This window comes from Cucumis sativus, chromosome 6, assembly GCF_000004075.3.
Source record: "Cucumis sativus cultivar 9930 chromosome 6, Cucumber_9930_V3, whole genome shotgun sequence".
Classification (NCBI taxonomy): Eukaryota; Viridiplantae; Streptophyta; class Magnoliopsida; order Cucurbitales; family Cucurbitaceae; genus Cucumis; species Cucumis sativus.
Window position 1 is genome coordinate 21,410,242 of NC_026660.2, and position 22,455 is coordinate 21,432,696.

A 22,455-nucleotide genomic window follows, 5' to 3' on the forward strand; every position below is an offset into this window, starting at 1 on the left:
AACTCACTTAAATTGAAAAAGAGTATAATTTTAATTTTAATAAATGTTAAATTTTATTGAATTTGTCAATAAAACATCATCTTAATTTGATGGTTTTCAATTCAACCCAAAGTTCCTAACAAATGATTGTAATTTATTCATTCTTATGCATCAATGTAGTCAAATATTGACTCTTCTTTATTGGTTTTACCACAACGTTCAAAAGGGTCTGCTTGATGATAAAATATCTGCTCATAAGAGGCAAAAACAATAAACACAAATTTTTTGAAAAAATGTAGGTTGTAACTTGTCACATGACAAAGAGAGATCGGTGGAAAAACGTGGCATTGATCTTTGATGGTTGTCTTTGAAGCAATAAGTTGCAATGATAATCAAGCAAATAGGATGATTTCTCTACAAACTCGACTAGATCTTTTAGGAGGTGGTTCGTGTTGAGCTTGATTAATCATATATGTTTAATTTTTCACGGATATCTAAACTCTTCGAAGTATTATTTGTTTTAGACTGAGAAATGGGTATGGTTTTGTCTCATGACATACTTGAGAAATTGAAAGGTAATGGTTGTAAATGAATCAACAACTTCATATTGAGTACTAATTAGATGAAATTGGAATATATGTCTTTTCGTGAAAAACATCTCAGATACAAATAACTTTTGTTTTCAATGTCATACTTCTAGTACCGATCATTTCACTCCTATGAAAAATCCCCAAAAACACAAATATAACAGCTCTTGGATGAAACTTTGATCTATGTGTTGCTAGAGTAGATTTAAAGCATAGCAACCAAAGGTTTTAATTTCATTCATAATCAACATTTTTATTATTCAAACAATAAAATGCCATTTACCAAAGACAAAATAGGAAAAGAAACATCTATACAATCGAGTAAGAAACAGTCAAGTTGCACCCTAAAAAAAACTATTGGTAACCTTCGATGAAACAAAAAAAATCAAAGTGACATTTAACAAGTGTTAATGCTTCATCTTTACAGCGGAGTTTTGTTCAAGCATCTATACACTAGAAAACTAATGCAAAACTCCTTTTGATGAAAAAATCAGTGACTGCTAACTTTGAAGCATTATCAAGTTTGAACACTTTACTTTAATAGTTCGACTATACTATTTTCAACAAGATTAAAAAAAATCGATGAACAATGGACCCTAACTTCACAATAATCACAATTTTTTTCACCACACCCGTAGTTGAGAAGTTAAATTAACGGAGCTATGTCGGTGCATTCCTCGTTCTCGTCCCGTGGAGAATTTTTATTTCCATCTTCGAGGAAAAATTCTCAGCTTCTATTTTTTATTTAGGATTAAATTTTGACATTTAAATTAATAATAATTATTTATTTTAAATTTAACAAAAAGTTTAAGTTAATTTAATTATAAAATGAAACACAATTTAAAAAAAATAAAATTAGCAAAATAGTAGCTCTTAACCAAGGTTACTCACTATACATAAATAGATAAACAAATATGTATGTATAATAAAAAAATTGTTTGGTGAAGGATACCATTCTCATCTCAAATTTGGACATCCATTTTGTGCGTTCATCGATTCTTGGTTCTGGTTCTATCAACAACAATAGTCAATGAATTAGAGAAGAGAATTTGTATAACTATAAGAAAGACTTCAATTTAAAAATAGATACCAAACTTTTATGCCCTAGAACAAATACATTCGCCTTAAGAATAAAGTCGATATTAAGTAAGTTTATTCAGGTGTTTTCAACTAAACAAGATTTTTATAGGTTGAACAATGGTTGCAGAATTTAATATTTTAGAAAAATTGAAGTTTTTGATTTTCTGGAAGAGAAAAGAAATGAATAAAAAAAAAGTTAGAGAGGGGAAGACTTTTATCTTCTAATACCATATTAAGCAATGAGCTAAATAAATCTTACATACTTTACTTAACATTGAAATGTCTTTAATAGCAATAGAGGAAGTATTTAACTAATTAATTCTCATAAATAGACTTAACTTCAAATTGACCCATACTTGAGTTTCATCAATCTTATAGTCCAATGGTTACTTTAACATTTTGATACAAATTTAAAACATATTTTGTATCAACAACAATAACTAAACAATAAAATGAAATTAAAAAAAAACTTTTCAAACTATATAAAATCGATTAGAAAAACTATTTAAAAATTAAAGGCCAAGGATTATATCAAACTTAAACCATGGGAATCAAATTAATTAATTTATATAGATTCCAAAGCCATATTATTTACCATTTATTTCCAAAATATAATCAGTATATATATTTTAAGATTAATCTCTTTTTAGTTTTTATTTTATTCATAATCAGATAAGAGGAAGGATGGAGGGCATTCTGGTACTTTCCGGAATTACTTCGGTGTAGCTCTTATCCAAAATAATAATAATAATAATAGTAATAAACAAAAGCAAGAAAACGCCAATCTCGCAGAGCAGAGAGGAGGAGGAGGAGGAGGAGGAGGAGGAAGAAGAAGAAGAAGAAGAAGAAGAAGAAAGAGGAGGAGGAAAGCCGTTAGAGCAAAGAAAGAAATGGAGCTCCGGCACAGGCACCGGCGGTAACGTTCTTCCTTAGGAGGTGGTAGCTTGAACATTCAGGAATCTGCAAAAACTCCCTTGCATTTTGTCTACCATCTCCGAGAACCTCTTGATTTTCATTTCCTTTTTACCTAAACACTCAGTATTCTTCTTATTATTCATCCATGCGGCGAGGTAGAGCCACGGATCCATTGACGGTGCCAGAATCAGTCCAAAAACCTGTTAAAGAAGTCCGATTCAGAGGCGTTCGGAAGCGTCCATGGGGACGATACGCCGCCGAGATTAGAGATCCTTGGAAGAAAACTCGAGTTTGGCTAGGTACCTTCGATACGGCGGAGGATGCTGCCAGAGCTTACGATGAAGCTGCTCTCTCCCTTCGAGGACCGAAGGCGAAAACGAACTTCCCTTTGCATCCATCTACTATCTCTGTTCATCAACAAATTCCATTCTCGCAGCAGTTTCATGATTCCGGTGGATTCTGTGAGATTAGTAACATTATTCCAGTTAATAGACCTACATCGAGTAGTCTGAGCTCCACCGTGGAGTCATTTAGCGGTCCACGGCTTTCGATTCCGGCTCCGTCGGTTCCAAAGCTTCGCCGGAAGTCCCTGCCGCAGGTTGCTCCCGACGATTGCCATAGCGACTGTGATTCGTCGTCTTCGGTTGTTGATGACAGTGAGGAATATGCTCACTCGTCGTCAATTCGTAGAGTGTTGCCGTTCGATCTGAATCTACCTCCTCCACTGCCGCCGCCGCATGACGTCGATTTATCCGGTGATGATCTTCATGCCACTGCTCTGTATTTTTGATATATTATCCTGCTTCTCAATCACTAATACCAAAAGGTTTACTCTCTCCATTATCTATTGAACATTCCTATCGATTGGGTAGAACTTAAACGATAACTTTGTCTCTCAACTGCTGCTTGTTGAATGAGAAAAATTTGCTTCTCCATTCCTTAATTTCTTAGTTCTTGATGTAGATTAGCGTCTGGATTTTACCAACACAAGTTCTCTAAATCTCTTGTCTGTGTCTCTGTGTCTCTAAACAAAAGGAAAGAAATTAATCCATGAATGTTTCTAAGCAGTTCTACATTTTGATCTAATCATCTCGTTAACCCCATCAAATAATTCATCATATTCTGAAATTCATTTCACCTCACCTTGTTCAATCAATTCATAGGAAAATATCATAAGCATCAGGATTCAAACTTCATCTCTATTTGGGAAATTCCACAGAATTAAAGTTCCTCTCAAATCGAACCCCCCCCCCCCCCCCCCCCCCTTGGATTCTCTCATTTCTTCCTCCCCTTTTTCTTCAATGGATTATTATTGCGTCTGGTACACATAATTACTATATTCTTAGTCTACCTTTTTTTCCCCCAATTTGTTGCACATGTTAGAGGCATTTATATTCATCATTTCATATTGAAATCTTTACCATAAATCAAATGTCATATTAAGCATGCTATCATATTGATGGGACGACTGAATTAAAATATGACTCATAAATATAATTTTCAGATTTCTTTAAAAAGTAAATTAGAATTTAGAAGCAAACGGATGTAGTAGATTTTTGAGCCCAAATTCAACCTGTTCTTCAGATGGGGTTTGCTCAAATCCCCACGAAAGTATGAGAGCTAAAGCCGCCCAAAAAGGAGAAGAATATGTTGCTTTAGCTATCATTTTTTTTGGTTCCTTTTGAATTTGGGTTGGAAAATTATTCCATGTTGACTGTTTTTTCCATAAGTACTTAGATTGTTTTTTATTCTCTTAATTGCTTATTAAGTTCGTTAATTTCATCTTAATTTTTTCATTTCATTAAAGATGTTTTGGATGTTAGATGGATTAATAATTAATACACATAAGTTTATTTTGAGTTGGAAGTTGAAACAATATTGGTAAAGTATTTTTAGAATGGTTACTATTGATCCATTGAAATTTTTGTAAAGTATTTATTTTGTGGCCAGTTTTGTTGAAAGGGGTTGGTGAAATCTTAAATATTTCCCTTCTATAATATTATTCTGATTACTTCCTTTTTTAATATTTGAAATTTAAATTCAATAATGTTGCCTTTCTTTATAAAGGAAGTATCCATGGGAAGAGGTCATTGTTTTTGTATTAATATTATTATTCTTTTAGCTCAAGAAAATATGATTTACCCTTTACTCTAATTTGGTAGGTGTTGCTTTGTTTGTGTGCATATTTTGAACGTTTAGAGAGGAAGATTTCATATTTCTTATAACTTACAAATGCTTAGTGACATCATAAATGAGTTCGGTTTGGCAAATTAAGTTTATAAAGATCATATTAGAGGCATTAATACTAAAAAAAGAAAGTAGATTGTAGTCAAAACGGGTGTAATATAGCGATGAACATTGGGTTTTTGTTATTTGTAGAATTCTGAATTTCAAGTCTCACTTCTATTTAAGAAAGATGAAGACATGTTTAAGAAATTGTGAAGGGACAAAGCAAATCATTTTAAGTTAAAGAAAAAGAAAATGAGGAATCATTATTTAATAGGTTGTACTCTTTCCAGGGTATTCAAGGTGATGTTAGAAAATTGATATCTTTTGAACTTCAAGGACCAATACAACATAAAAGGAAAGTTCAAAAACATGTTAGATATCTTTAAATTGATACTATGAATTTCTTTTGACTGGGGAAAAAGTGTTCTTCAACAAAGTTATTTTCATTTAAAACAAGTTCTTTAATATACAAATTGTCTTCAACAAAATACTCTTGTTTGGCTATATCAGGAGTATTTGATTATACAAAATTTGATTATAATGTTTCTATCCATTTCAAATTACTATTATTAAAAACTATAGTTGCATTGGATAGCAAAATGAAGTTATATATTTGCATGTGGATGCAGTTTGAAAGGATTTTCAAATTTGAGGGCAATAGATTAAATTGCACCTAATGATAAATTTGAAATTATTTCAACATTCCTCATTTATGGGTTTGAATCATTAGAAAAATTGAAAATTTGAGAAATAGTATATTTTCTTAGTTTTATATTTGAAAAGTAACAATTTAGAAAACTCGTAATTTTGATTTTGTTGAAGTCAATCTCGTTTTGGATTGATTTATTTGGTTACGAAGATTTTATTTTTGAGTTATGATCTAAAGTGGAGAAAAATTTTGAAAAATAAAAGAGTAATAAAATTTTATTAAATTAAAAACTCGATTGACGGTTCAAGTGCATTTTTTTTTATACATTTTAGAAAACCAATTCAATCGAGGTTAGTTTAAATTAAATAACATATGTCGTTTTGGTTTAAATTAAATAACATATGTCGTTTTGTTTAATGTTTTCCTGTTGAGTAACCAAAGATATGAAAAAATCTCAATTAAGAAAACAATTGATGACAAGCCTTTCATTTGCATATTTATCCCTCTTTATGATTGATTTAGAAGAAAAAAAAAATTGAATGACAATCCGAAAGCAATCATAAATTATTAACTAATTGACAAAATATAGAACGTAATCAAATGACAATTAGTTTGATGATGAAAGAATAACAAGTACCAAATAACACTCTAATCAAACAATAAAATAAGAGTCGGTATAATGACAATCTAATACAATCATGTATTTTTAACTATAGAAGCATTTTGGTCATAATTAGATAATAATAAGATAGCGTTTTGGTAATCAAATGATATCAGATACTAAGAAAATAGTCGGTAATTGTATAGAAATCAGAAGGTAGTTAGGCGGCAATATTAAAAACTACTAACTAAATAGGTGATCATACGACAATTAGATAACTAACCGTTAACTAGCTAATAGAAAAAAGAAAAAGAAGGTAATTAGATAGCAGTACATAACAATCAAATTGCACGTGAAACTAAGCGAATTATGGGGTAATTTTTACTTTTCGCTTTCAATGTTCATTTAAATTGGGATAATCAAATTTGTCATTTTTGCAAAATCTCATACTATTGGGTTAAAGGTTTAATTTTTATTAAAATTTTTGCCACTTTTGCCACTTTTGCCTATGCTCCAAATCTAAAAGCACTTTATTGGTTGGTTTTTTGTCCGTCTAATCGGTCATTACACTCATAGTGTGTTTGAGAGTGATTTTGAGATGGTCAAAACCACATTTTCTCTTGTCAAAATCAATTTTTCTTCCAATGATGTGTTTGATCTGAACTAAAATCGATTTTGGAAAAACGGGTGTGAAGTGATAGTTGGAGTATTAACTTTAGAAAAAGAGATTTAGATACTATTGATGTTTAAACGGTCAAATTTAGATTTGGTTCCAAAAATTAATTTAGAGTTACCCAATTAGTAATTGTTTTTTTTATTTGAGAAATAATTATGGTAGAGATGTATTTCTATTTGTTTAATTTTATTGTTAAATTAATTCTTATACGCATGGATATATATGTTTGTATATAGATGTCCAAAGAAAATTCAAACCATATACAATTACTTTTTTTTATTAACAATTTAATGGTAGACAATAATATTCTATGTTCAATATTTAGAATTAAAAAATAAAAAAACTCACAAATACTTAACCAATAATAATATTTTAGAGAAAATATGATTTTATATTTTTATTAAATTCATTAAAAGGAAAAGTGAATTTTGGTGAGAGAAAAAGTGACTTTGATCGTGTCAAAATTACACCTATACACAGTTTTAAAATTTTGAAGAAATTAAGTGACATGATTTTTGTTAGCAATTTTGTGGTCAATCACTCTCAAAATTATTCTCTAATTTAGTTTCTTTTATAAAAATATTGTTGGTTAGTCATTTGCTTTTATTTTAATTTTAAATATTGAAACAAAAGAATTATCGATCATTAAATTGTTAATAAAACAAACGGTTATTTACGTTCTGAATTTTCTTTCAATATATATATAAGAATTTAACATTAAAAGTAGAAACAAATATTTACCACAATTATTTAGCTAAATGATTATTTCCCAAATCGAAAATACAATTACTAAATTGAGTCACTCGAGGACCAAATATAATGATTTAAAATTAATTCTAAATATATGAAAATGATCATTCTTAAAAGTTTTATATCAACCGTTTAATTGTCTAAAAATCAATTATACGTTAATCTCTTTTTCTAAAATTAATTAATCTCTTTCTCTAAAATTAATTCTCCAACTATCACTTCCAACAAACACACTTAGTTGTCAAGAGTTGACCATTGAAGATAATTGACGTAATTGGACCCTATAGTTGCCTATCAAAGGTAGTCATTGATGGAGTTAGTTGTTGGATGAATCATCAAAATTGGTCACTGGAGTTAGTGGTGTTCACTATCAAGGTTGGTATCGTCGAATGTGACCATAGCTAACAGTTGTGATGGAATTGGTCACTGGTAGATGTCACTAGGGATGAATGCAAGAAGTTTTGCCATAGTAGGTTATCGAGGTGATCAACGAAGGGCGGCCAGTGGTAGCCGATGATAACCACAGTGGAAAGTGAAGTAGATGACTGATATGGATACGTATTTTGATAATTTTACGTGATAACATGAGATTAACCGTTTAAACACCGATTATTCTAAAACTTGATTTCAAAATGGTAGTCAAATTCAAATAATGATTCAACCTCAACAAGTTAAACCAATTAGCTAGCAGACCTTATTATACTTTTTGTTTTTCCTGGGTTTAACATGTAAATCTGGAGACTTTTCCAAGAACTTCAAATTATTTGATTTAGAGTATTATCTCCTATTGAGAATGAGTTTTTAAATGCTTAGAAATTATTTCATATAGATCAACAAACCTAAATCATTTAAACCATATAGTTAACTTCTACTGTATATGTGATATTTGATCATCAAATAAACCACAGTTGGCTATTATTATTGATCTTTTAGTGCATATTACCACTGTCATGTATATAACAAAACACGTATCTTATATTACATATAACAAAGCTTGGGGATTTAAACTACTAATCAAAATTCTTAGGTGAATGATAAACAAATCCAATCAAAGCTCCTGGGCCTTGTGCTAGCTTCTATAGGCTAGTTGAAACTAGCTAGGCTTATAATGTATTATATATTTAACTTATATATATTAATATATAATACATAGTACAAGTTTATACTATTTGATACATACATATATTTAAGCTGCTTGGAAGCAAAAGTCTATAGTACTATATCAGAGGGGTACTGATCATATTTTTCCTAAAACATATAGTAGGTTTCGAAATTTATGAAGTGTTTTTGAAACTTATTCGAACATGAATAGAAATATTATTTTGTCCAAAGATATTGAAATCTCTCTCCAAAAGTCGTATTCGACCAAATATGACTGTTGAAAAGACATTTTTCTACCTTTTTTTTTCTGAACAAAAGCCATTCTATTATGTAAACAAGTTTCAGAAACATTTTTTAGTTTTTTTTTTCTAATACAAGTTTTCAAAAACATCCAAAATTTTAGATTAATTGATCACAGGAACTGTGAAAGTACATTTTTGACCACATAACTAGAGACGAGTTGGTTGGTTTTCTGAGTTGGATGAAATGAGTCCCAAAAAATGTACTTGTTTGCATCTGTGCAAGTAAACATGCTGTCCCGGTTGCAAGCATACCCCATTTCAAACATCCCAGTAGCACAACATGCTGTTGATGTCACATCAAACCCTGTCAATTATGAAATTTGTCTAATTAATCAATGAATCAATCCAAACCCTTTAGCTATTATGACGTTAATTATATATTACCGTAGAGAGAAGGCTTTTTGATCATGCTCAGGAGAACGTCATAGGGATTGGAAAACACCAACTGGATGCCGGGAAGGTCCTTGTTAAGTTTCACAGTCAAAGCCTTGAGTTTGTTGTTGAAATCCACAGCAACATTGTTGTAACTCTCCAAACAGTTGTTGCCTCCAAAAAGGTTTCTTGTTCTTTCCAACGGCAAGCACCCCATCGGAGGTAGACCACCGAGAGATATTTTCCTAGCGCCGAGGCTATAAAGCTTCTCGATAAACCCGCTCGCAATCCCGACGAGAAAGTCTTGGTATTGTTGAATGTTGTACTGTGATGAACGGCCAGGCATTGTGTAGTAATTCTCCAAAAAGTCATTGGTTCCTAAGCTCATAACATATAAAGCTTCTTTTATTGTTTCATTTGCTGTGGATGAGCCTTGATATGCTATCAACTTTGCTTGATATTCCTTATAGTATTCAAGTTGCTTCCACAATGGTATCACTGACTGCAATTAATTAAGTTCCATTTCATAAATTTATTTGATATAATCATTAGGTTTCAATATTAGACTTTGGGTTATTGAAAATGCTTTTAACAAGAGTATATAGAAGTAAAAAGTAACGTTGGGAAAATTACCAAAACGTTGGAAGTGGCATTGTCATAGCCAGTTCCAGCAGAAGCAAAAGTGAGTCCAGTGGCCAAATCGGAGATGGTATATGCAGGATCCAAGTAAGCCGGAATAGTTGGCTTCAACCCAAATGCCTCAGAAATGAAATCTGTGGGAATTCTTCCATTGGAAAATCTCCCCGTCGCCTTTCCGCCAGTGAAATCCCGACCATATGGAAAGAAGTTGCTTCTTGCAATGGTGGGAATGAAGTTGTTATTTCCAGCATCAACCGATGAATCACCGAAGACTACGACTGCTGAAACCTTTGCTTCGGTTATCGTTTTTGAAGACGACGAAAGGTGGAAGGGAACAATAATAGTTAGAAAGCATAAGAACACATTGTATGCCATAATTAACTTTGATTTTGGGTTGAATAAAAAAAACAAAGTGTTGCTGATCAAACTGAAAGAGAAGAGTTGGGAAGCAATGGATCACTAAATAATTAAATATGGTTGTTGGGATTGGAGGAGGGAAATAAATGTAAGCTTTCAACTGAAACTATTAAGTGTGGCGAAGTTGTTGGGTGGATCTTAATTGTTGCTAACAAACATTAAATGGAATCATATTCATACATACGTACACATACACACATGTATACTCTACAATACTTAATCTCCTAAACTTTCTAACTTAAACCACAAATACAATTCTCTTGTTATATATGATACTTTTAGGACATAAAACGACGTCAATTTTAAAATGTATAGACCAAACGTTCCCATGCATTAGTTTTCTTTTAACCATATACAATACTGAACATATATTCTAAGTAATTTGAGGATTGACTTTTGGAAAGGTATTCCTATAACATATTAATTTAAAGCATATCCTTACCTAATTTTTCTTATGATGTTTTAAATGGTTTGAAAATAAAAAAAGGTTTGAAGAAAGGCATTAAATGGAATTCTAGAAAAAGGAGAGCGAAAAATAAAGGGAGAGAAGAGGATGATTAATGAAGTTGGCAAAATATAAGTAATTATAAGCATAGCATAGCATCACTTTCAGTTTCCTTCCCAACTACCTCAAGCTGAGAAACGACACGTCGTAATGAACAAATGAAGAAATTATGTGGAGAGTTTAATATATTAATAATGGATGGTAGTTGGAACCGCCCATGATAACGACGATATCATGAGCGTCGGACTGAACCGAAAAGGAGGTGGAGATGGGCCTCCGTGATTCCTTTATTTATTTATTTATCTACGAATTGAAAGCAAGTCTATTGTTCAAATAAATTTAACAAATATCAATTCTCTTTTAGTTATATTTAAAATTTTATTTTTACACTATTTCAAGATGTGTTACTATTTGCTTTATGATATTGTTCCCCTAAATTGGAGCCACATTTTGAAGATCTAGCAGACAATGTTGCTATCGTTGGTCGCAGTAACGAATCCATAAAACTTATTTTGAGCTCTGGTTTGCAAAGGAGACTGACAACCATAATTACTATTAAACTACCTACAAATATTAAACATTAATTGATTTTGTTTATACCCATTATATAAAGACAATAAGGTTAAGCGGGACGAGCCCCTGGGCCTATACTAAATCCACCCGTGGTTGGTCGTGAACTTGCTTTGAAAAAAATGCAGAGTGTACGTCCTAGTCTTTTAGTCCGTCTAGAATATGTCTTTCTAGTTTTTCTAATGATGTCTTTTTTCTTGTTGATCATTTTTTAAAAAGTTAAATAGTATGATTTTTCAAAGTAACTTCTTAAGGAACAGTAAGAAAAACAACACACAAACTTTGTTGATCTAGTTCGGTTAAATCCATGAGATTTTATAGCTCATATAAGTAGATTTTTTTAAGATTTAAATTACGGTAACACTTTCAACCATCTAGAGGTCACTCCCCCTATAACTAGTTTAGCTATTTTCTGTAAACTAAAAATAATTAAACTTTTTTGAATTGTATTTAAATTTAAATTTAATGAAGATAAACAGACTCGGGTGAAGAAACTAACCCAATATCAACTTACTAAACATTCTTTAAATCTCTTATTACGGATGCACTTGGAATCATTTATTGATATCGATTCTTCACGAAACTTGGAGCTTGAGAGACGTTTTCGAAGAATACCTTAAAGAATGAAGAACCTCTCCTTTTATAATGAAGAAAGAGATAGAAGCGGACAAGAAAATAATACCCGTTTAAGGAAAGATATTATTGGCGATTTAAAAACTTTCGTATGATGCAAGAAATCTATCTTTTGGAAAGAAAAAAGATATCAATAAAATCTCTAAAATAAGGAAGTTATTTTTCTATTTTTTTTAAATAAAAAGAAACTAAAATACATATTCCTAAAAAAATACAATATTTTTTTATGTCCATGAGAGTTCCAATATAACTTCTTCTACCTCTAATAGACCATGAACTAGATCACAATCTTTTTCTTCTATCTTCGACCCCCAAGTTGTATGGGTAGGAACTCGTCTCACGATTTTTTCCCATCTTTTTGCTACTTCATTTTTCCATTGTATGTAAAGTCATTTTATATTTCACTTTTTTTGTTAATGAAATACTTTAGTTTCCCATACTAAAATTTATAACGTAAGGCCATGCTTAAACTAAAAATTGAAATAGAAATTATGTTAATTTTTCATCTCACACTCACATGTATTATAATGTTTCATTACTTTCATTCTATTAATTGTAGAGTGTCGTCTCAATTACAAATATGAAGTCTTTGGGAGTGTGGTTGGACCTTTCATTTTGGACTTAGCCTAACCCTCTTTCTATTCCTTTATTTTTTACAACCCTAGTTTGGGTTATACGTCCATAACCATTTGATTTCTTAAAATGAATCTCTTTTTTTTTCTTCAATTTTTCTATGGTTTACTTATTCTTTTTAAAGTAAAGTAAAAAAGTTATACTGATCTTAACTATTTCTAAGCATGATAGTTGAATTTTTGGTCAAATTTTAAAAACAAATTAAAGAAGTTAAAAACAATATAATCTTTTATAGTTTACAAAATTTTGCTCTGTATATAAATCCCTTGTAAGAAATAGACAAGGAAGCAAATCTAGAAATGAAATTTGAAGACATTATGGTAGAAAGCATATAGAAGTGAAATTTGAAGACATTATGGTAGAAAGCATATATTGAAGCAAGAAGTTTAGAGATGGAAATGAGTGTAGTATTTCATTTAGTACAACAATTACGAGGATATAAAATCATGTCAATAATTACTACTAAGTTTATAAAGTTGATTTTAGCGTAAATAAATTTTCAAAAACTAAAAAAACCAAACTCATTACCAAATAGAGCCTCAAATTTTTATATTTTTAATTGTTAACTTGTTTATTGTAATATGGTGAAGTTAATTAAAAATGAGAGCAAGTCTTTCTGTTCCTTGAGGGTTTATGAACTGTGCCATTGGCGAATGTAAAAATAAATCCTACATATTTACTTTTTCAAAAATTGGCAGCAGTACATATAAATAAAAATAAACCACATATACGATGAACTGTTAATGGTTGCTTGTTCGTATATAGATTAAGAATTATAATTTTAAAAATTATCCATCCATTAAACCTAAATACTTGTCAATGTTATAAGCAATGAATTTCCTAATATACAAATTGATAAGAAGTTTCAATTATGAATCTTTTGATCCTCAACGTATTGATGTTGGTAAGGTGTTTTAGGTAGCAAACATTCCACAACTATATACATATAGAAACGAAAGAAATTAAATGAAAACAAAATATTAATGACGACGGAATGAAAAGAATGAAACGGATAGATAGATGATAATGAAAATGAAAAGAAGAGAAACAAATTAAATAAAAGATTATTGGAATTAATAATTGAAAAATAGAATATTGTTAATTTTTATAAATGAATGAAAAGAGGAAGAGAATGATATGAGTTAACTAAAAGTGGAAAGAAGAGATGGAAGCAAATGGTTGACAATAATTTGGTTGGTTTTTTGAGTAGGATGAAAGGCATCCCAAAACACATATTTATTTGCATCTGGACATGTAAATGAATTCTCTTGATTGCACAAATAGCTCATCTCAAATGTACCTGTTCCACAGCAAGCCTTTCCAGCCACTTCATACCCTAATTAAACCCACATTTCACAAAAATTAATATATAGAAACTGAGTAAATTAAATGTAGTAGTGGCCTTAGCTTAGCCTCTAGGGCATTATAAATTAAATTTGGCATCAATGGTTTAAAGAGAGAAAGAAAGAAAGAAAGAAAGAAGGGTTGGCAGTGTCTTAAAGATTGTGCCTACCAAATCCCACAAGAAAGCATAAATGAATCACTAAATTTGGCTGCCAGATCTGTTGAGAAGTGATTGAATGAGTATCACCTAATTTTTTTCAAATGCATACAATGTTATCTGTTATATAAATTCTGCTTTCTATTCTCCTAATTATACCAAACTAACTTCTTCACATATTTTCCTTCCAAAGCCACAATGTAAATGGCTGGCTTAATAGTACTAGTACAGACAAAAGATAATATATATATCGAAATAATTAACCTACAATATATATAACAACCCTACACTCTAAAATGCTAACCTGTCCATGGCTTGTCTGTGACAGAAATTAATATCAAAGGTAGTACCAAATCTAGGTAATTATGAATTCGGGTATGAGCAGAAAATTTATATGATAAATATAATAAATAATAGATTAAAAAAAAAAAGAGGGTTATAAGATTTGTTACCAAATAAGTATGGGTTGGTGATGATTTGATAAAAGATAGGATAGGGATTTGAGAAAATCATGGTAAGGCCAGGGAGTTGAGTATTCAAATCTGAAACGAAAGCTTCCAATTTGTTGTTGAATTCCAAGGCCACAAGATTGTATTTATCAACACAATCAAAATTGCCCATAACATTTGTTGCTCTTTCAAGTGGCAAACAACCCATTGGAGGAAGTCCTGTGAATGAAATTTTTCTGGCTCCATCATTGTGAAGTTGTTTGATGAAATTTCTTGCCAAATCCAATAGGAAATCTTCAAATTGTTGGATGCTAAATTGAAGTCTTCTCTGAGGAAATGTGTAGTAATTCTCTAAGAAATCATTTGTTCCTAAACTTACTAAATATAATGCTTCCTTTATTACTTCATTTGCCTTCTCATTCCCAAGATATCCTCTTAGTTTCCTTTGATACTCTTTGAAAAGCTCCACTTCTTTCCACATCGGTATTACATTCTGAAATTTTTAAAAAAAGATAACAATAAATTTAGAAAGAAAAGGACGACGAAGTGGAATTTTATCGTATTAATTGTTGGTAGAAAAAACTTACTAGGACGTCGGAGGTGGAGTTATCGAAGCCAGTACCAGCGGAGGCGAAACAAACTCCAGTGGCGAAATCAGCAATAGTAAAAGCAGGATCTAAGTAAGCAGGAATGGTTGGTTTCAAACCAAAAGCTTCAGAAATAAAATCCGGCGGAACTTTGCCGTTAGAGAATCTTCCGGTAGGTTGTCCGGAGAGAAAGTCACGTCCATAAGGCCTAAAATTACTTTTCAACAATGTTTTGATCACATTGTTATTCCCTGAATCCACAGATGAATCTCCAAACACAATAACAGCTGGAATTTTAGAGGATGTCAATGTGAAAGTTGTACACAACAATAACAACAACAATAAACAAGACATATTATATATTATGAGAGAAAAAAAGTGTTCTTTGGGAAAGAAAATGGAAGATATTTATAATATATATGGAGAGTGATAGAAGATGTGATGAATTCGAGGGTTAAATTTTGATATAAATTTAGAGAAAGGAGGGAGAGGTTGTGGTTTGGTGGGAAATTTAATGAGGATTTTGATGGAAGGGTCGTTGGTCCAACAAAATCTACATGCAAAATGCCAACAAAGTATATTTTGTGTATAGTTAATTTGGTGGGTTTTCAGTTATGACTGCCACCCAGGTGGATGGCGACCAAAATTAATACAAAAACTCTACTGAGAATTAGAATAATTAAGAACTGTTTAAGTATATGTTAGCTCTTAATTCCCAAACACTTTGCACATATATTTGGAGAAGTTATAATGTATCCAAAGATATATTAGTAAGGCTGAAACGTTCCAAAAGATGGTTGATTTTAAAGTAAGAAACAAATGAGATACTAAACCTCTTCAATTCTTGGTAAACTAAATGGTGGTGGAATATTTTTACTCACCAAACTCAACCCAACATGTTGAAGCTCTTATATTATATCTTTCCATAAGAGAAGTAGACAGATTTTGTAAGACAGTTTATCTGGTGCATAGTCTTCTAAGAAGACCAACAAGACTCTATACCTTCTTTGAGAGAATACTATCAAACTGAACTGCTTTCTTAATTCTGATCTCTGATTAATTCTAACTTGTTTAAGGCCTGTTTGGTACTCTCGAAAATTTAATTGGTGCAACGATGTAGTCCATTATTTGACTAAAGGGAAACAGTATATAATCGTTAAGGAAGGCAATAACTCCATATTCTCATTGAGAGAGAAGATACATTGCTGGTTGCTTTCTTGGTTTTGATATACTCTCTGATTTGATTAATTTTAAATTATTTAATTAGTAATTACATATAACTTCTACTATCTTTCTAAATTGAAAGATTTTCCTCTAACCTTTCCCGTTGTACTTTTATTCTATAAAAAATATGTTTGGAAGCACTTAAAGAAAAGTAATCAAACCACAGGTGTAGTTATTTCATCTTACCAATTATGCAACAATTGTATGATAAGAAATTATTTGGCCATAGCCATACCAGTAGACCACCACAATGTGGGAGACATATTTTCATTATTAAATGACAGAAAGAAATACTCTGAATGTATATTCAATAATCATTTAGAGATATGGATATATTATTGAACTCAAAACATCATCTTTTTTGGAGAAATGGTCTTACAGAACCTCAACTTAAATTGCTTGAACAATGATTTATTTTTACATAATCCAAGTTTTTGGTTTAACAAACAATCTTAGTTTAAGTAACAGAGACATACAATTTGGTGATCTTATGAGAAAATACTGCATCATAAATAATAGCATTCATCACCATTTATTATTTTTATTATTAATGAACAAAGTCAATAATTATATTGAAACGTTCTTAATTATTAAAAAAGAAAAAACTACTCCCAATATTCGAAGGGCTCATAAAGTGGCATTTAAGAAAGACATATATCCAAAGATATCAATATAATACACACATCCAAAGTCTTTGGTCCTTATATTTGGTGAAGAAGTTGGAAATGGAATAGATATTATATTTAAATAAAAACAATCTTTAAGAAAGAAATGAAAAATATACCATTGATTGATCTATAAGATCTTGTATCATTGTTTATAACATGAGGAAAATAAAGTCGATAAATTATATGGATATAGTATTTACTTATAAAATTGGCTAATCAATTAAACACTAAACTATGTGTATATGTTGTCCTAAAACTTATATTTGTGTTTCCAAAATAAAATTTTTATACTTTTACTCCTTCAATTTAATATTTAGTTTGTAATAATTTATAAGTTTTAGGAAATAAACTTGTCTTACTAGATTGAAATAAGTAATGGAAACTAAATTTATGTTAAAAAATAAAATTATATTATTTTCATAAAAGATTAAAACTAAAAGAAGTATGAATGGTTTACCCACAAATTACTATATATAATTGTATAATTGAAGATATGCATATAATATATAGTGACATAAAATAAGAGCAATATATAATGTGTTATGGGTGAGAATTAATGGAGGGTAGGAAACAATATTTGTGGAATTTTATTAATGATGAAAAAAAATAATTGTAAATATTTATGTTAGTTGGGTAATAAAATAATGTTTGGTTTGGTATTTATTACTTGGAGTGTGACCTAATAAATTTGCAGCATAATTAGGTTTTTCCCATTCATTTTCAGTACGGACCTTTTTTCTTTTGAGGTTAATTGTGTGTATAACTTTAATTATTGAATGCTTAATCCAATACCAACTTGGTTGCTTATTACTTATTATTACAGTTGGAAAAATGAGTGTGGAATATTATTATTAGTAGGGTTGAGGGTGGATTCAAGAAATTATGGTTAAAAAGGAGTTGAAGATTAAAGGAACGAGAGCTGAAGTTGGGCTCGAGACTAAGCCTAATCCAAGCCTCGAAGAGGCCGAGAGCTTGGTATAGGGCTAGGCAAGAAGGGCGATTACCGGGTAAAAGTATTGGATTGATTGGTTTGGCTTGAAAGAAATATGTAGCCCACCGAGAAATGATAAACCAACCAAGATTAGGAATCAAGATGAAAGACGCTCTATGAATAAGATTAGTAGCAAATGAGGGTGTGAAAGAGGGTAAGTTCTTCCATCAAATACTCTCTTCTACTTCCAATCTTCTGACTTAAGTGTTTAAGTGGCCGTTGTGGCTTACATCACATCGGTGTCCAAGTTTCTCTTTTTTTCTAAAATACAAATTTAACGTTGTTGTCTCATGGAGATCAAGTACGTTTGGATTGGTCAAAATTTGACATCGACAATTACTATTGAAATCTATGAAATTAATTTGATATATGTTTTAAAGGATTAGTTTTTGGTACGAAAAGAAATATTTCACTTTGGATTGAGTTTTTTTAACAATTAATTTTATTTGTTGTTATTTTGTTTGTTGATGCCAAAAAATGGATCAACATTAAAATTTACACGGGTGTGTTGTATAGCCACACATACTTCGATGTTTAAGTCAATATTGTATTTCTGAGTAACTAGACAATAATGAAAATAGTAGATTATTCAAGCATACCTTTGACGGTCAATATGTCTTTAGTCGCTTATATAGAATGACGTTTTGTAACGACATTAACTGTTAAGTTGATAATCAATGAACGGTTACACAAATCTATAAATGCCCCCAATGACTCTTTTATGACACCCATCCATTTAGAATCATATTCAATCGCTTAGGAGAACTTAGAGATAATCTTCCTCTCCGTCCTCTAAGCTCTGCTAAGCATTTCTCTAAGGGTACACTCTCTCAGGGGTAATTCCCCACCTCTTGTGAGCTCCTGTTTTCTACACACCTTTGTTTTTTTTTTCTTTTATAACCATTTGTCACTTGTTTGTCTAAAATAAATAAATTTGTACACTTTAAGTAAAGTATATGAACTATAATAAGAAGAAAAATAATAATTATAAATCACTAAATGATTTTAGAATATTGTATGACTATTTTTTATTTGGCAATTTATCATTTTGAAAATTTTTGTGAAATTTATATTTTAACTTAGAATTATGCCAGAAAATTAATGTTCGCTAAGAATTAAAAAATTACGACTTTAAAAGGTGAAGATGATATCATATAATTTATTTTAAAATAGATTATTTTTTAACTTAAAAAAACTCCAAACACCATGATCATAATATTAACGGTGTAGGAGAATAGTTTTAACTATTTTTTAAAGTTATTTTATCAGAAAGAATTAATGATAGAAAACTCTTATTAAGTTAAAAGACTACTTTTAAAACTAACTAAAAATATATAGCAAACTTTGTTTTTCCTTCTAAATAACAAGAATGGTTTCATTGCCACATTATTCCAACGAACAATTTCAATAACTTACGAAAATAAATAGAAATAGTAAACAAAGTGTATCTTAAAATGAGTTTAGAAACTCGATGTTTAAGCCTTAAGAATAGCTCTTCCTCTCATAAACAAAAATAAAAAGACACCCATAATAGTAAATCAATAAATCAAAACAAAAATCAGAAGAAGAAAAAGAAAGGTTATAAATTTCCAAATCAATTGACATTTCCCATTTGAAATCCCCATCTTAAAAACAATATATATAAGAGAATATATATTAACCCTTTTATTCTAAAATAAAATAAAATTTTAAAAAAATATAAAGATATATATATATATATAGTGATATTGATCGGTATGACCAAAATGGGAATTTCGAAAGGGCTTTCATTTGTTTGCGTCATCGCCATCTTAATTTGCAAAGTCGCCGACGCCGATGCCGACCACTTCGGGATACACGCGGTGGGGCACGCGGTGGAGCCCTTCTGCCCAGGTGGATACTCCGACAGAGGGGACCACTGCCAGCACCTCGGCCGCATCAGCTCCGTTAACTACAACGAGAATGACGACGACGATGAATTTGACGACACTTATAAAGTAGTGGGAAAACTTTCGGCGTCGCTTTCGCCTGAGGCCGCCGAAGATCGGGCGGACGGTTTAGAACTTGGTATCTTTTCACCTCATGATCGGCTTTCCGTCAAGGAAATCGTCTTGGGGCATTGATTTTTGGTTCCATTTTTTATTATAATTACTCTCCATCTCTACTTTTTTTTAAAAAAAAAATTATTTCATGACAATTATTTGTTTTTGAAATTAATTCTATGTATGGTTTTTCTTTTCTTTTCTTTTTTTATTGGTAGAAAGTTTGGAACTTCAATATGATCAAATTGTTTGGGGTTCCTTGTGATTAATTACATGATGATGATGATTAATATCTAGTCTTTGTCTTTGTTTATTCTTTTCCTCTTTTGAAATGATAATATCAATAATATAATATAAATAACAGGTGTTAGACTAAGTTACATAAATATAATTCACCTTTGGTGATCTATGACTATTTTTGATTGATTTAACAAAGTGCTAATTCCAAGAAAATAAGATTATAGTGATTTTATTTTATTTAATAATGATAAAATATTAACGTGATTTATTTGTTGGGTAATTAATAATGATGGGTTGAATGGAGGTTTTGAATAAAGTGAACGTGGAAATTTGATACAAAGATTATAGGAATTGAGAAGTACATTATTGTTGTTGTTGTAGTCATTTTCAAGATTTTCCATATGGAAAGTGAATTTAGTGTCATTTCATATTTTAATCTTCTAAGGTCTACCCAAAGTTAGTGGTCAATATCACAATTATTTTATCCCAACTTATGTTCATTTTTTCTTTTTCTTCTTTATGGTCTAAGGACTCTGAACCCTCAAATTTGTTTCTTTCCTTTTTTTGGTTGGAAACACACACACATGTATATATATGAGATTATTTAGATTAAAACATTTATTTCGATTGATGTATTTTCAATATTCAATACTTTTAAGAATGGTTCCTTTTATCCCATTTTATTTTTATTTTTATATCATGGCTTTTTAATAAATAAAAAAAATAGTATGACACTTACATTTCAATTCATTTACCTTATACAAATTTGTAGTAAAAGAGTTCCATAGGGTATAAAATCAGTAAAATTTTGCAAATATATTGAAATGGAAAATTTGGGATTAGCTAGAGTGCACCTATATTGAGTTGACGTGAACACTCTCGAATATTAATATATATATAAAGTGTGTGATCGAACAAAAATTGAATGAAGAATATAATAAACATTTTGAAAGTATAGAAAGGAAAGTGGACCAAACCCCAACAAAATAATATATAAATCAAAATAGGATCAAAGAGATGAGTAATTTTTTGAGATGAACATGTAATAAATTAACATTCAAAAGTGTGTTTGAGAGTAATAGTTAGAGCAATAATTTTAGAAGGAAAAAAGAAATAGGTACAATTCCTTTTTTAAAATCGATTTCTAAACCATCAAAATTCAAATTTATGTTTTGTAAGAACTTTTAAAATTGATTTTCAATAATGATTTTTTATACAAAAGTCATTTTAAAACTTTTAAAACTATCAAATTACCAAGAAGAGTATTTTGGGTTTTTTGAAAAACTATATAAAATATCGTAGTGATTTTCAATTAATCATCTTCCCACAATTTCTAGAGAGGTGATACTTCAAAATAAATTTTAGAGTGATTTCTTATTCTTCTAAAATCATGTTTTAGATTTTCAAACACCATATTTTAAAAAACAATTACTACAAAACACACTAAAAAAAACATAAATAAGATTTAGCTTTAACTTCATATATGACTTTTAAACATACAGATGATCATTTATTTATTTATTTTAACTAAATTTTTGAAAAAGAAAAATGGAATTACCGCACGAAGTACATCTTCATGAACAGAAAAAAAAATCATTATCAAAAGCAAAATGAGACGACCGAATCATTTCACCATGCTAAAAAAGAGAGAAGATTCTCACCTGCAGCAGAATTTTGAAAACATATGATAAAAATGGAAACTTTAGTTATACTATGGTAATAGAAATTGAATTTGTGTTTGTTTTAGTATTTATACTATCAATTTTTGTTCATTTCAATCCATTGGAAATGAATAATAATGAAAACTAAAACAAACATGAATTGGCAAAAAGAAACAGAAACCAAAAGTAAAAGTAAAAGGACAGAAAAAGAAGAGTCCAAAGATGACAACAAAATTGGAGAAGGCGTGGGAGGACACGTGAAGGGCAAGTGAAAGAAGAAGCAACAGTGGTAGTAATAGGCTGAGCATTCTCAGAAAGCATTACAGAGAACAGAACAAAACTTCAAGTTGCAAAAAAGAAAGTATAGTTTGGACATTCTGATAAAGCAAATTCTAAAACAAACCCATCATACCACAAAAGACAACCACCACATAACATTCATCTAGACTAAAAGGCTAAAAAGACTTGGAGAGAG

The 22,455-nt window shown here is 30.3% G+C and overlaps 3 protein-coding genes across 3 annotated transcripts; 1 reads left to right on the plus strand and 2 right to left on the minus strand.

Moving 5' to 3' along the window:
• The first annotated feature begins 2,420 nt into the window (after window positions 1–2,420).
• Window positions 2,421–3,561, plus strand: LOC101210265 (ethylene-responsive transcription factor 3). Its single transcript, XM_004140079.3, has one exon. It carries the CDS (start codon window positions 2,707–2,709, stop codon window positions 3,349–3,351), a length of 645 nt encoding a protein of 214 aa, XP_004140127.1. The 5' UTR covers window positions 2,421–2,706; the 3' UTR covers window positions 3,352–3,561.
• A 4,883-nt stretch (window positions 3,562–8,444) lies between these two features.
• On the minus strand, window positions 8,445–10,342 carry LOC101210513 (GDSL esterase/lipase At2g04570). Its single transcript, XM_004140080.3, has 3 exons — window positions 9,875–10,342; window positions 9,254–9,743; window positions 8,445–9,173 (listed from the first exon to the last, which is right to left on the minus strand). Exons 1-3 carry the CDS (start codon window positions 10,253–10,255, stop codon window positions 8,980–8,982), a joined length of 1,065 nt encoding a protein of 354 aa, XP_004140128.1. The 5' UTR covers window positions 10,256–10,342; the 3' UTR covers window positions 8,445–8,979.
• A 3,348-nt stretch (window positions 10,343–13,690) lies between these two features.
• LOC101210758 (GDSL esterase/lipase At2g42990) lies at window positions 13,691–15,593 on the minus strand. Its single transcript, XM_004140081.3, has 3 exons — window positions 15,176–15,593; window positions 14,592–15,081; window positions 13,691–13,974 (listed from the first exon to the last, which is right to left on the minus strand). The coding sequence occupies exons 1-3, from the start codon at window positions 15,527–15,529 to the stop codon at window positions 13,781–13,783; spliced, it is 1,038 nt and encodes a 345-aa protein (XP_004140129.1). The 5' UTR covers window positions 15,530–15,593; the 3' UTR covers window positions 13,691–13,780.
• Between the last annotated feature and the right edge of the window lie 6,862 nt (window positions 15,594–22,455).

Excerpts from the sequence above, each read along its gene's own strand:
- LOC101210265 (XM_004140079.3), top strand. The coding sequence starts at position 2,707 with ATGCGGCGAGGTAGAGCCACGGATCCATTGACGGTGCCAGAATCAGTC.
- LOC101210513 (XM_004140080.3), bottom strand. The coding sequence starts at position 10,255 with ATGGCATACAATGTGTTCTTATGCTTTCTAACTATTATTGTTCCCTTC. Across the intron at positions 9,744-9,874 it reads ATGCCACTTCCAACGTTTTG|TCAGTGATACCATTGTGGAA; the intron begins GTAATTTTCCCA and ends AATTAATTGCAG. Across the intron at positions 9,174-9,253 it reads CAAAAAGCCTTCTCTCTACG|GGTTTGATGTGACATCAACA; the intron begins GTAATATATAAT and ends CATAATTGACAG.
- LOC101210758 (XM_004140081.3), bottom strand. The coding sequence starts at position 15,529 with ATGTCTTGTTTATTGTTGTTGTTATTGTTGTGTACAACTTTCACATTG. Across the intron at positions 15,082-15,175 it reads ACTCCACCTCCGACGTCCTA|AATGTAATACCGATGTGGAA; the intron begins GTAAGTTTTTTC and ends TAAAAATTTCAG. Across the intron at positions 13,975-14,591 it reads CACCAACCCATACTTATTTG|GGTATGAAGTGGCTGGAAAG; the intron begins GTAACAAATCTT and ends GGGTTTAATTAG.